This window comes from Phalaenopsis equestris, unplaced genomic scaffold (assembly GCF_001263595.1).
Source record: "Phalaenopsis equestris unplaced genomic scaffold, ASM126359v1 Scaffold000672, whole genome shotgun sequence".
NCBI lineage: Eukaryota > Viridiplantae > Streptophyta > Magnoliopsida > Asparagales > Orchidaceae > Phalaenopsis > Phalaenopsis equestris.
Window position 1 is genome coordinate 206,786 of NW_018165112.1, and position 14,798 is coordinate 221,583.

The 14,798-nt window shown below is 35.7% G+C and overlaps 1 protein-coding gene across 1 annotated transcript; it reads left to right on the forward strand.

The window, feature by feature from the left end:
- The first annotated feature begins 4,252 nt into the window (after positions 1 to 4,252).
- On the forward strand, positions 4,253 to 6,222 carry LOC110030207 (PTI1-like tyrosine-protein kinase At3g15890). Its single transcript, XM_020732808.1, has 4 exons — positions 4,253 to 4,699; positions 4,790 to 4,940; positions 5,048 to 5,310; positions 5,384 to 6,222. The coding sequence occupies exons 1-4, from the start codon at positions 4,626 to 4,628 to the stop codon at positions 6,051 to 6,053; spliced, it is 1,158 nt and encodes a 385-aa protein (XP_020588467.1). The 5' UTR covers positions 4,253 to 4,625; the 3' UTR covers positions 6,054 to 6,222.
- Positions 6,223 to 14,798: the final 8,576 nt, after the last annotated feature.

The window sequence follows — 14,798 nt, forward strand, 5'->3', positions numbered from 1 at the left end:
GATATCTAACTAGAGAGGAAAAGAGGTGCAACAAAAAAGAGATTCAGAACCTACTCGAGCAAGGAGACGAACAAAAGGATTGATTAGAGCTTGAATCAATCGAACCAGGGGAAGGCAGATAAACACCTGAGCTAACCACCATCGAAGAGTTGGAAGAAGGCATCGACCTACCTCTTGGTAGATAAAATCCGAGGAAAGAATCTAGTTAATCACAATCATCATCTGTCCCTTGGACACCCCCAAGGATTAAGGGTCGACGGGCAGACTAAAGTATCTGATCGACTGTATAGCCGACCGAGCGAGTCCTTATAAACTGGAGCTAATTGAATCAAGCCGACCGGCTATGCTTACTCAATCAAGCCGATCGAATGAGCCTTACTGAGTTGAAGTGATGATAGGCCAATCGACCAATCATAAGGCAATCGAGCAATAAGCTTGTATCTGTAAAATATCTCAAGGATTGAGGGTCGACAGTCAGACGAAAGTATCTGATCTACAAAGTATAGCCGATCGAGCGAGTCCTGATAAGCTGAAGCTAATTGAATCCAACTGACCGACTATACCTACTCAATCAAGCCGATCGAACCAGCCTTACTGAGTTGAATTGATGCTAGACCAATCAGCCAATCATAAGGCAGCCGAGCAATAAGCCTTTATCTTGGGTGGTTGACGGTGGAGGTCGGCGGTAGGCGACGACAATCTACGGTGATGCTGAGCTATAACTTCTCTTCAATGCCTCAGGCTCTCTCTCTAGACTTCAACTTCCTCTCATGCAAGGGATGTGAGTCTATTTATAGTGTTCTGGGTGTAATTAATATAGGAATATCAACTATTTTGATCAGACGGTCTACAGAGCTTCCTTAAACATGAGGTTTTTAATGGACATTTGAGTGTCTTAACGTTGTCGGAATTGAGTGATCTTGGGCTCGTTGGATTTGTCTTGTTGAGACGCTTGATTTGAGGTCGACATCTGTTTGACCTTTCAAATGTGTTTAAAAATCTTCCAATGGCGGTTTAATGACTTGATCCGAGCTTGATTTAACTCGGATTGAACTTGTTTTTATATCATGAGGTCTGTCTCATTGAGCCGGTCAGTTTGACTATAAGTTTACTGAAATCAGAACTCTGCATGAATTTTTATCAAGATTTAAACTTTTCTTGCTCAAAATATCATCTCGGGATTCATGACTTATCTCAAAATTTGTCCCCGGATGATGAAAATTTGTTGGTGGGGTATCAAGTGCTATTAAAATATCTTGTTTTTATATTGGAATTCCAAAGAAAAAAAAATCACATGAATGATAGTTCTACGTACATATGTTCAGCAATACAACCTCGAATAAATTTGCTTAATTAAGGAAAAAAAAAAAAAACTAATCATATCGCTATCATTAAAAAAAAACAATGTAAAATAATTTAAATCTTGAGATAACAAAAAAGACAATATCTCATTTGGCCGCCTTTTTGTCTCTAACTTGGCAGAAACTTCTGCAAGGTGGAGAAAAATTACAACATAGTGGGAATTAATTTAGTGGTCTTACTAAAAATGACAATAATTTTTTAGTGCGTGCGCGCCACCTGTAAATGAAGAATGTATTGCACGAATTTTGAGAAGATATCTAACTAGAGAGGAAAAGAGGTGCAACAAAAAAGAGATTCAGAACCTACTCGAGCAAGGAGACGAACAAAAGGATTGATTAGAGCTTGAATCAATCGAACCAGGGGAAGGCAGATAAACACCTGAGCTAACCATCACCGAAGAGTTGCAAGAAGGCATCGACCTACCTCTTGGTAGATAAAATCCGAGGAAAGAATCTAGTTAATCGCAATCATCATCTGTCCCTTGGACACCCCCCCTCCCTGGTTCCCTATCAAGGATGAAGGGTCGACGGGCAGACTAAAGTATCTGATCGACTGTATAGCCGACCGAGCGAGTCCTTATAAACTGGAGCTAATTGAATCAAGCTGACCGGCTATGCTTACTCAATCAAGCCGATCGAATGAGCCTTACTGAGTTGAAGTGATGATAGGCCAATCAACCAATCATAAGGCAATCGAGCAATAAGCTTGTATCTGTAAAATATCTCAAGGATTGAGGGTCGACAGTCAGACGAAAGTATCTGATCTACAAAGTATAGCCGATCGAGCGAGTCCTGATAAGCTGAAGCTAATTGAATCCAACTGACCGACTATACCTACTCAATCAAGCCGATCGAACCAGCCTTACTGAGTTGAATTGATGCTAGACCAATCAGCCAATCATAAGGCAGCCGAGCAATAAGCCTTTATCTGTAAAATATCTAGAATATTTTGTATGGTGCCATTAAAAAATGAATAGAAATTTAATATCACATATTATACCAACTCCACTATAAATAGCAGGATCATTTTATGATAAAATACTTTAATCAAAATTTGGACATTTATTGTTTAAAAAGTTTTCTTGTGATTCATGTCAGATGATAAAATCTATTAACGACGTAACAATCTATATAGAAATAAACAAAAAAAAGATCAAAATTTTATAATAAATATGATTTTAAAATTGTTAAAAAAGTACATGCTGGCGCTCATTAGTCAGGGCCGAAGATGAAATTAAAGATCAAAAGACTCGGATATTATTGGCTAGCAATAATGTCCGACTGCATGAATACAACCAGAAGATGTCACCAGTGTCCAGTGCATGGGGTGGTCTTGCACCAACCTCCGAATGTGCTACACCTGACCGTCGCTTCATGGCCGTTCGAGTGTTGGGGCACATACATAATATTTCCGATAGACCCTCCGTCTTACAGAGGACACAGATTCATACTCGCCGCTACAGATTACTTCTCCAAAAAAATCATTTACAAACATACCACCCGGCTTCCATGCATTTACATACCTAATACATAAATTTATGTTTTACATTGATTCATACCACCCAACTTTTTTACATCACATAACAAAAATCATTATTTCAACATTTAAAAAACAATATATCAAGTAAAATTTAGATGTTTAATATGCAAATATTCAGGAATTATATGGTGTGTATGTAAATGCCCTGAAAATATATTTATGAATGTTCTCCAATTGCCGATACCAAGCTTGCGTGTGACTTAATATACTGTAAAATTCTAAGTTCCTATTTATTTAATTGGCTTAGTAGTCAAAATTCCAAGCTTTTATCTTAATTTTTCTCAACTTGACTTAATATTTTATAGAAGAAAAATCAATGAATATGACATTTGATTGGAGCAAATTAAAGGGTTGAACCAGATTCATTCAACATTGTTTAAACTAAATCTTTGATCAAATTGTCGCATGAGCCGTTTTCAATGCTCGTTGTAAATGTATGGTGGGGAAAGGATATTTTCCAAGTTGCAATATCAATTATAAATATTTATAGATTAAAAAAAAAATCAGAAAACTAATTTCTTATATGCATTGCACTTTAACAGATAAATTTGATACGCTATCAACAAATTTTCATCATCCGACATAAATCTCAAGGCATAACAAGAATCTCGAGATAACCTTTTGAGCAAAAAATATTCAAACATCAATTAAGAGTCATCTAGAACTATAAACATCAGCAAACTTATAGTTAGATTGACTGACTCGATGACACAGACCCAATGATATTAAAATTAGTCCAATCTAAGTCAAATCAAGCTCAGACAAGTCATTAAATCAGAATTGAATAATTTCCTGATTGACTGACTCGATGACACAGACCCAATGATATTTAAATTAGTCCAATCTGAGTCAAATCAAGCTCAGACAAGTCATTAAATCACAATTGAATAATTTCCGAACACATTCAGAAGGTTAAATGAATGTCAAATAAAGCTAGTTCATAGTCGAATCAAACGTCTCAACAAGAAAAAACCAACGAGCCCAAAATTTAAAGCACTCAAATGTCCATAAAACTTTGTTTAATTGAATAACTCTAGACCGTCCGATCAAAGTAGTTCATATTCCTGCAATAATTGCACTCACAATACTATAAATGGAGCCCCTCCCCTCTTGTGAAATATTAGTTCCCCACCAAGAATGAATTTACATATTTTATATATAAAGTTTCATATTTATATTTATAACACCCTATGCACAATAAATTATGAGTATGGCATCTAATAAGATCACAAAGTGATAATTTTGATGTGATTTTAAAATTTTGAGTGTTCTGAATGCAAAAATTAAAATTTAAGTATTGACTTTTTTTATAAAAAGCACATCTTAATGCTTGCACTCATCATATTCTTCTTTCTCGTGAACTCCTCTTCAAATGAAACAAATATTGTCTGGTTGTTGAGATTTGGAGTGATGTGCTCGAATCTCAACAGTTGGCCATGTAAATAACATACTCCTCCAAATGACTTAACATGAATCTAGTAAATTGTAAGTTATTCCCTCATCAAATAATTCCTAAACAACAAAACGTTGAGTAATGTTAAATCCCCAGATGTTCAGATTTTTTCCCCCAATATCATTCCGATTGAAGTTTTCTCCTTTCATTTTTTATTTTATAATTTTCTGACTGCTTCAACCCCCATCCAATAGATTTAAAATCCATTTCCCCTTCCACCCCCCATCCTTTCATTTCAAACCCCCAACACCCCATCTTTCTTCACAGAGCCATGGTGAATCTCCGCCATTTCTGCTGCGTTTCTCGCAAGAACAATCATGAAGACGGCGGCCACCGTTCATGCCAGTAAGTTCAATTCAATCATATCGTCTAACTTTAATTGATTTCCTTCAATCTAAATTTCCATATTGAGATATGCGCGTGTATAACTAGTAGCTCAAGAACTTCGTCTAGCAGCTGCTTCACTGATAGCCCGTGGGAAGTCTTCACCCTCCTACCCGCCACCAATAACTTCAGCGAGGCCAGCAAGCTCGGCGAGGGTGGCTTCGGTACCGTCTACTGGGGCCGCACTCCCGCCGGCGGCGAGGTCTGTAAACACTCCCCTAACTCCAACTAAATCTAATTCCTCATCAAAATCACTTTTTTAACATAAATATCAAAACAAAACCGGTTTTTTCTTTATTCGGGTTGCAGATAGCGGTGAAGAGATTGAAGACGATGACTCCGAAAGCGGAGATGGAGTTTGCGGTGGAGGTGGAGGTTTTGGGCAGAGTTATGCATAAGAATCTATTGAGTCTCCGGGGCTATTTCGCCGGCGGAAACGAGAGGCTAATTGTTTATGATTATATGCCTAATCGGAGCCTGCTCGGCCACCTGCACGGCCACCGCGCGCATGATATACTTCTCGATTGGCGCACTCGCCTCCGCATAGCCATCGGCTCTGCTTCGGGGATTGCGTGAGTGTTGCAATTCAGCTTATTTTTAATTTTTTATGCAATTTATTCAATTTTTTTGTGTTTGTTGTTACAGGTATCTGCACCACGAGGCGAGTCCACACATAATCCACAGAGATATAAAGGCGAGCAACGTGCTCCTGGACAGCAAATTGCGGCCAAAAGTGGCGGATTTCGGGTTCGCGAAGCTGATTCCGGAGGGGGTGAGTCACCTGACCACACGTGTGAAAGGCACGCTGGGGTACCTGGCGCCGGAATACGCCATGTGGGGGAGGGTGTCAGAGAGCTGCGATGTGTATAGCTTCGGAATACTTCTCCTGGAAATCGTGAGCGCTCGGCGGCCGATAGAGAAGCTGGCCGGCGGCGCGAAGAGGGATATAGTACAGTGGGCGTTGCCGCTGGCGGAGAGCGGAAACTGGGAGCAGATTGCGGATCCGAGATTGAATGGTAAGTATGATGCCGTGCAGCTAAGGAATTTGGTTGTTGTGGCGATTAAGTGTACCGACGGGTGTCCGGAGAACCGGCCGGAGATGAGGGAGGTGGTGCGGATGCTTCGGGTCGGTGTCGGGTCGATGCGGGTGAAGGAGGTGGGCGAGGTGGAGGAGGAGAAGGAGAAGGTGGTGGTAATGGGGAAGGCGGAGAAGGAGGAGAAGGAGAAGGAGGAGGAGGAGGCGATGATGATGACTGAGCCGTCTGATTATTTCTGTATTAGGAACAAGAATGAGTCGATGATGATGATGAGATGATGGACATGAAAATTGATGTTGGCTACAAGGGAAAAAGATGATAATAGTAGTTTAGTTTTGTATTTAAATAAATTTAAGATTTTGAGTAATTGGGTTAACGGAGAGGCACGTAAGTTGATGATTAGATCAAAAATGAAATTAAAATGATGAACATGTAAAAAAAAAGGATGGGGGGTTTTTTTATAATATTATTTTGATAAATATGAGATAAAATTGCAGCTTAATTTGAAACTGTCAAACAGGTAGATGTAGATTATTATCAAAGATTTATTATTAATATTATTAATAATATTACTATTATTATTTACGTTTGACATTGACGAATTTTTTATTCTTCATCAATATTGTATTTTCATAATTTAAACATGGATTTTTTGGCAGATTATTTTGAACAAGTCATTAAGTAGAACAGATTTGTTCCACATGGGCATGGCTGGCGAGCCAGCGATTTTTTGGAAAATAAGATAAAAAAAATCTGATAATATGTTTTTTTCTTAAGGTGAAAAGTAATGCAGCTAAGATGACGTTTTTGAAATTACTAAATTGTTTGTATGTCAACATTTAAATATTTTTAATTCATAAAAGTGACGGTAATCATTTAAATATAAGACTAATATATTTCAATTTTGAATTAAAATTTTACTCTATAAGAATTAGTTGTCCCTATGAATGTAAATGCACTCATTAGCAAAGTTTATCGAGCCACGAGTTCGAGCTCGAAATCAAAATCAAGCTTGTTTATTAAACAAACCCGAGCTAGCCCTTGCTCGGCTAGTTCGCTTGCAAGGAGGCTGGATTATCCTACCACTAGTCATTTCAGCCACTCTAATCACTTATTGCAGCAATTATATCTCATTATATGTTTGTGGAACACAAGCACATATTTTGATTTGGAACTCAATTTGTTTCTTCATATTGTTATATATATTTTTTTTCAATAATTTGTTTCTTCATATTGTTATATATATTTTTTTTTCAATAAGTGTGATTTTTTTCATTCCTCACATCCCATTAAGCGCAAACACGTGACATTTGTTTATCTGCTCTTCAACTATCAATTTCAATAATGGCTATCAATTTCAATAATGGCATCTTAATTCTCAGTTTTTAGCACATCAAATTCTACCAAGGAGAAATTTTGGCAGGTGTTCACCGCTAGGAAATGTAATGGGACAATTTGGGATGTAAAAGAGTCGAGTCGATCTAAAGTCATCCATGATTGTTAAGATCTAAGAATTAAGAAAAAGAGGATGAAAACATGTTCTCAAAAATTATGCTTAGTCCAAGAGAAACTTTCCTAAAGAACTTCGTGGTGCTCTGTACCTCAGCTATAGCGACCTTCCATCTCATCTCAAGCAATTCTTCGTGTACTATTTCTTCTTTCCTGAGGATGAACTATTTGATCATGATGATCTGGTTTGATTATGGGTAGTTCAATGCTTCATAGAAGGTCAAACTGATTCCTTAGAGGAAGATGTGGCAGAAGAATATTAGAAAGAATTGATTAGTATAAATCTTCTGCAGCATAATCTATTTGATGTCAGTCAATATTGCAGAATGCACGACAGGTTGAGATATCTAACGCAGTTTCTATCACAAGAAGAAATCTTTTCTGGAACTAAAATGTTTGCTACAATCATCTTTCAATGGAGAAAAAATTGAAGTCTATCAATCGAAACTCCTGAAAGTTTAGCAGCCGTTAAAGGGTTGATAACGGAGCATGTCTTCGTGTGTTGCGAATTAATGGTCTTCGTTTATCTCACATTCCCAACTTTATGATTAACTGATACACATGTCGTATCTTCTACTTTTGTCTTCCTTCATGAACAATGGACTTTAACACTTGAGGGATGTCATAACATTTTTCAACATTCATATACAATCCTAAATCTGCCAACTATTCAATCTCCTCCTTTTCATCCAAGAATATCTTTCTACAAAGTATTTCACTACTAGTCTCAACTAAAAAACTACATCAAAGAATGTATGCAAGCCATGCAGATCTACCTCACAACATTATCCTCTCTTGTTGTTACTCAAATCCTAACAATGACATCAACCCTTTATATTGGATTTATAAACAGATTAATCCAAACATATTTCCTCCAAATATCATCCAAAATAAGAAAAAGACTCTTCCTGTGAGCAGCGGACCGAAGTAATGGTTGGAGCTCCGTTTAAGTTCTGACATCACCATAAAAACCTTCAACTCTTCTAATCACTTGTTTTAGCATACCTATGTCATTATAAGTTTCCAAAACACATTCCCACATTTAGATTTGGAACTCAATTTGTATCATCTTATTGCTATATATTTTTTTGAGCAAGTGTGATTTTTCTTATTCCTCTCATTCAGTAAGCGCAAACACACAAAATTTGTTTGGTTGCCTCTCATTCAGTAAGTATCAACGTCACCAACCTTTTGTGGCCTCTTCAATCTCAGTTCCCAACACATCAAATTTTATAAAGAGGAAGTTTGGCGGGCGTTCACCTCTTCGAATTGGAAAATGGACAATTAGGGATATAAAAGAGTTGAGCTGAGCTCAATTCATTCATAGTTGTTTGGATCTAAGATTAAAGTAGATGAGAATGGAAAAAAGTTCTTAAAAAATATGCATGGTCCATGAGAAATCTTTCTGAAGAAATTCATGGTGTCATGTACCTCAGCTATGACGATCTTCAATCTCATCTAAAGCACTGTTTCGTTTAATGTTCATTGTTTTCTGAGGATCACCGTTTGATCTTGATGATCTGGTTCAATTATGGGTGATTGAAGGCTTCTTAGAAGAGCAAATTGATTCATTAGAGGAAGACGTAACATAAGAATATTATAAAGAGTTGATTAGTAGAAACCATCCATAGTCTGATCCTTATAAGGATAGTCCATATTTCAGAATGCATGACTAGTTAAAATTTCTAACGGGGTTTCTCTCACAAAATGACATATTTTTTTAGAAATACATTCTTTGCTGCAATCATCTCTCCATGGACAAAACTTCAAAAACTATAAATCAAAACTTCTGTAAGTTTAGAAACCACTAAAGATTTGATAATCGAGCAAAAAAAATCGTGAACTCTTCCTAAATGCATAAGTTATCAATATGCTAGATGATATGCAGTTGATAGAACTGACACGTCATCCTGTGTTGTGAATTAATGGTCTTCATTTATCTCACATTTCTAACTCTATTTGTTATCATATACACATGAGGTATTTTCTACTTTTGTCTTTCTTCGTGAGAACGCTGACAATGGTTTTTATCGCTAAAGGGAGGTCATTTCATTTTTTTAAAATTAATTTGAAATCCTAAATAAGAAAAATTTTATCTCCGTCCAAAAAACAACCCTTCTACAAAGTATCTCCCAAGTAGTCACAAGTGAAATCTATATCATTGGATGTATGTGTCATCCTCATTTCCCTCGCAACATTTTCTTCTTTTATTGTGACTAAGATCCTAACAATTTCAGTAGCGCTCTGTAATGAATTTCTGAACAGATTACTCGGAACATCTGCCTTCCAAACATTAACAAAAACGAGAACAATGCTCTTCTTGTGAGCAATGGATTGACGTAAAGGTTGGAGATCCGTTCTAATTCTGACATCACCATAAGAATCTCAAGCCCCTCCAATCACTTGTTGCAGCAATTCTATCTTTTATAAGTTTAGAAAACACAGACCCAAACTTTGATTTGGAACTCAATTTATATATTCTTGTTGTTATATATGTTTAAGCACAAACACAACATTTATTTGTCTGCTCTGCAACTATTACCAATACCAATTTTTCATGGCATTTTTAATTTTAGTTCCCAGCACATCAAATTTTACACTAAGAATTGAAAATGGAATATTATGATTGTAGAAGAGTCGAGTCGAGCTTTAGTCATGCATAATTTGTGCTTTGCATGGCTTGAGCTTAGTTCGTCTATTCAATTATGTGCTTGAGCTTGAGTACCAAGCTCTAACTTCCTTCAGTGATGGCAGTCGGCTCGCTAGCTTAAACTAAAAATTCAATTTTTAAGGGAGCTCACCGAAAAAATGCATCGAAATAGCTAGTGGTATAATAAATGAGCTTGCTTGCATACCAACTAGACGGGCTAGGACTAACAAGCTCGCTTTTGAGCTCGAGCTTGAACTCATGGCTTGATAAATTTTGCTCGTTAACACATTTACATTCTTAGCGACAACTAATTCTTAGTGGGTTAAGTTTTAATTCAAATTGTAATATAATAGTCCAAAATTTAACTAATTACCGTCTCTGTTATGAATTAAAAACATTTAAATGTTGTCTTATAAACAATTTATTAATTCCAAAAATTCCAGCTTAGCTGCATTAATTTTCTCTTCCCGGGGAATTGGCAAAATCACACTTACTCAAAAAATATATAACAAGATAGAAACTGAGTTCCAAATCAAACTGTGGGTCTATTTTTCACAAGCTAACAATGAGATAAAATTGTTGCAACAAGTGATTAGAGAAGTTGGTTGTTCTTATTGTGATGTCAGAACTAAAACAGAGCACCAACCATTACGTTACTCAATTGAAGAACTTTTTTCTTGTTTTAGATAATTTTTGGAGAATGGATGTTTAAATTAATCAATTTAAAAATCCATTACAAAGCGTTGTTGTCATCATTCGGATCCTGGTACCAACAAGAGATGAAAATGTTGCGATTTTTTTTGGATGGAGAATATAAGAAGATTGAAAGGATGCAGATTTAGGATTTCAAATTGTTAAAAAAAATATTTCTGCCTCTATCTAGCAATAGAAACCATTGCTAGCGTTCTGGCAAAAAAAGACAAAAGTAGATGATGTCTCATGTGTATCAGATAACCAATAGAGTTGAGATAGTGAGATAAATGAAGACTACTAATTCGCAGCACTCAAAGGTCTGCAAATTTTACAACTGTTTATCATCTAGCATATTGATTCCCAGCACATCAAATTCTACCTAGGAAGTTTAGTGGGTGTCCACTGCTAGGAATTGGAAAGGTAGAATTAGAAATGTAAAAGAGTCAAGTCAAGCTCGAGTCATGCATAATTGTTAGGATCTAAGATTGAAGTAGATGAGAAAGGAAAAAAGTTCTTCAAAATTATACATGGTCCATGAGAAACCTTCCTGAAGAACTTAAGGATGTGTTATACCTCTGTATGTTTACCTCTCATCTCATCTCAAGCCCTATTTTGTTTACTATTCCTTGTTTTCTGAGGATGAGTCGCAATATCGTGAAGATCTGGTTGGATTATGAGCGGCTGAAAGCTTCAAAGAAGAGCAAACTAATTCATTAGAGGAAGATGTGGCAAGAGAGTATTATAAAGCTTTGATTAGTAGAAATCTTCTTCAGTCTGATACTTATGATGTCAGTCAATATTGCAAAATGCACGACCAGTTGAGATCTTTAGCGCAATTTCTCTTAATATATGAAATCTTTTCTAAAACTACAATGACTGTTACAATCATCTCTCTAAGGACAACTTTGAAAACTATCAATCGAAACTTCTGAAAGTGCAGCAACCATTAATGGTCTGATAATCGAACAAAAAAAAATTAAGAGCTCTTCTTACTTTCTTTGGCATCAAAATGCTACATGATATCTAGTTGGTAGAATTGGCACGCCTACGCGTGCTCCAAAATATTGGTCATCAATTATCTCGAATTCTCGATTTTCTTGGTTATATAATACAAATGAGATATCTTCTACTTTGGTTTATATTCTCCAAAACGCCAGCAATGGTCTTTATCGCTAGAGGGAGACCATAAAATTTGCCAAAATTAATTTGAGAACCTAGATGCTGCATCACTAAAAGTTGTATTTCCAAACAAGTCTCAACTAAAAGTTGCATCACTAAATGTATTTGTGTCACCCTCATTTCCCTTGCAACATTTTCATATCTTGTTGTGACTAAGATAATAACAATGGAAGTAGCACTCTGTAATGAATTTCTAAACATATTAATTCAAATAGTTTCCCTCTATTCATTGTTGAAAAAAAGAAATATGCTCTTTTCATGAGCAGCAAACTGAAATAATGGTTGGGGCTCTGTTTTATTTCTACTATCTCCTTTAATCACTTGTTGTAACTTTTCTATTTCATTATAATTTTACAAAACACATCCAACAATTTGATTTGGAACTCAGTTTGTATCTTTTTGTTATATATTTTTTGAGAATTTGTGGTTTTTTTTCTATTTTTAGGGTTTAGGGTGCTCTGGAAACACACAACATTTGTTTGTGTGATCTACAACTATCAACATGACCAACTTTTTTTAAGTTTCTTCAATCTTAATTCCCAGTACTTTTATGATCTAAGATTGAAGTAAAAGACAATTAAAAAAAGTTCATACAATTTATCTGTGGTTCATGAGAACTTTCTGAAGAATTTTGTGGTGCGTTGTACCTGAACTATGACGACCTTCTACCTTATCTCAAGTTGTGTTTCATTTATTTTTCCTTATTTCCTGAGGATGGACCGTTTGATTGTGATGATTTAGTTCGATTATGCTTGCCTGAAGGTATCGTAGAAGAGTAAACATTTTCATTAGAGGAATATATTAAAAAAAAAGTAGTACAAAGAATTCATTAGTAAAAACTTTATACAGTTTGTTCTTTATCATACGAATCAACATTGCATAATGCACGATCGGTTGGAATCTCTAATGCAGTTTCTCTTACAAGATAAATTTTTTTTCTAGAATTAAAAAGTCTACTACAATCATCTCTCTAAGAACAAAACTTCTAAAACTATCAATCAAAAATCCTAAAAGCATAGCAGCCATTAAAAGTTTGATAATCGAGCTAAAAAGTTTGAGAAACTCTATTTACAGAGGAATTAATATGTTAGATGAAAAACAGTTGTAAAATTAGAACGTCTTCAGGTGTTGTGAATTAATCATATTTGTTTATCTCACTATCCCAACTCTATTGGTTATCTGATACACAAAAAGCATCATCTACTTTTTGACTTTCTTTGTCAGAAAGTCAGAAATGGTCTTTATCGCTAGAAGGAGGCTAGAATAATTCTATAATTTGAAATACAAAATTTGCCATCTTCTCAATATCCTTATATTCTTCATCCAAAAAAACTCTTCTACAAAGAATTTCCCAACTAGTTTTAACTGAAAGTTGTAGCTTCGGATGTATGTGTGTCCTGAGGAGAATGAAGGTTGCATCTCTGAATGTATGTGTGTCACCCAAATCTCAATCACAACATTTTCATCTCTTGTTGGGATAAAGATCTTACCAATAACAACAACGCTCTGTAATGGATTTTTAAATAAGTTAATCCAAGCATCGGTTATCCAAAATAAGAAAAAAGACTCTTCAATTGAGCAACAGACCAAAGTAATGGTTGGTGCTCTGTTTTAGTTCTGACATCACTATAAGAACATTGAACCCCTCTAATTACATGTTGCTAGCAATTCTATCTCATTATAAGTTTGTGAAACATAAACCCTTAATTTAATTTGGAACTTATTTATAAACTTAGTGGTGTGTTCAACAGCTTTATTATTTATAAGTTTAATAAACAAATGTGCGAACGAGTGAAATTTATCAAGCCACGAGTTTGGGCTCAAGCTCAAAATCAAACTTGAGCTAGTCCTGGATGGGCTCGTTGGCATGCAAGCAAACTCGATTATCACACCACTAGCCATTTCAATGCATTTTTTTCGTTGAGATCCCCTAAAAATTGAATTTTTATTTGAGATAGCGACCAGACTGCTATCACTATCAAGCGACTTCGAGCTTGCCACTCGAGCTCAAGCTCATAATTTAATAGACGAGCTAGGCTCGAGCCATACCAAGCACAAATTATGCATGACTTGAGCTCGACTCGACTCGACTCTTCTACAACCCTAATTGTCCATTTTCAACTCCTAGTGTTGAAGACACGTCAAGCATCCTCCTTGGTAAAATTTGATGTGCTCGGAATTGAAATTAAAAATACCACGAAAAAGTTGGTGACGCTAATAGTTGCAGAACAGATAAATAAATGTCGTGTGTTTGTGCTTATTGGGATGAGAGGAACAGAAAAAACTACACTTGCTCAAACATGTATAACAATAAGAATTTATAGATTGAGATCAAAATCAAAGTTTGAGTTTTTCTTTCCTAAACTTATAATGAGATAGAATTGCTGTAACAAATGATTGGACGGGTTGGAGGTTCTTATGGTGATGTCATAACTTTAGTTTATTGCTCATATGAAGAGCATTGCTTTTGTTTTTGATAATGTTATTAGGCAGATGTTCGGAGTAATTCGTTTAAAAAACTATTATAGAGTGCTACTGCAATTATTAGGATACTAGTCACAATAAGAGAAGAAAATGTTGCGAGAGAGATGAGAGTGGCACACATACATTCAATGATGCAACTTTCAGTTGAGGCTAGTCAGGAAATACTTCGTAGAAATGTTTTTTTTATGAACAGGAATAGGAGATTGAAAAGTTGGCATATTTAGGATTTCAAATTAATTTTTAAAAATTTGGGGCCTCCCTCTAGAAATAAATCTCATTGTCAACGTTCTTGCGAAGAAAGACAAAAGTAGAAGATACCTCATGTGTATCAGATAACTAATTAAATTAGAATTGTGAGATAAACGAATACCATTAATTCACAGCACATGAAGACATGTCAATTCTTCCAACTGGATATCATCTAACATATTGATGACTCGTATAACAAAGAAGAGTTCACAATTTTTTTGCTTTATTATTAAATCTTCAATGGTTACTAAACTTTCAG

Bases quoted from the DNA above. Each gene is read 5' to 3' on its own strand.
- LOC110030207 (XM_020732808.1), top strand. From the start codon at position 4,626: ATGGTGAATCTCCGCCATTTCTGCTGCGTTTCTCGCAAGAACAATCAT. The intron at 4,941-5,047 runs GTCTGTAAACAC...TTCGGGTTGCAG, and splicing joins GCACTCCCGCCGGCGGCGAG to ATAGCGGTGAAGAGATTGAA. The intron at 5,311-5,383 runs GTGAGTGTTGCA...TTGTTGTTACAG, and splicing joins GGCTCTGCTTCGGGGATTGC to GTATCTGCACCACGAGGCGA.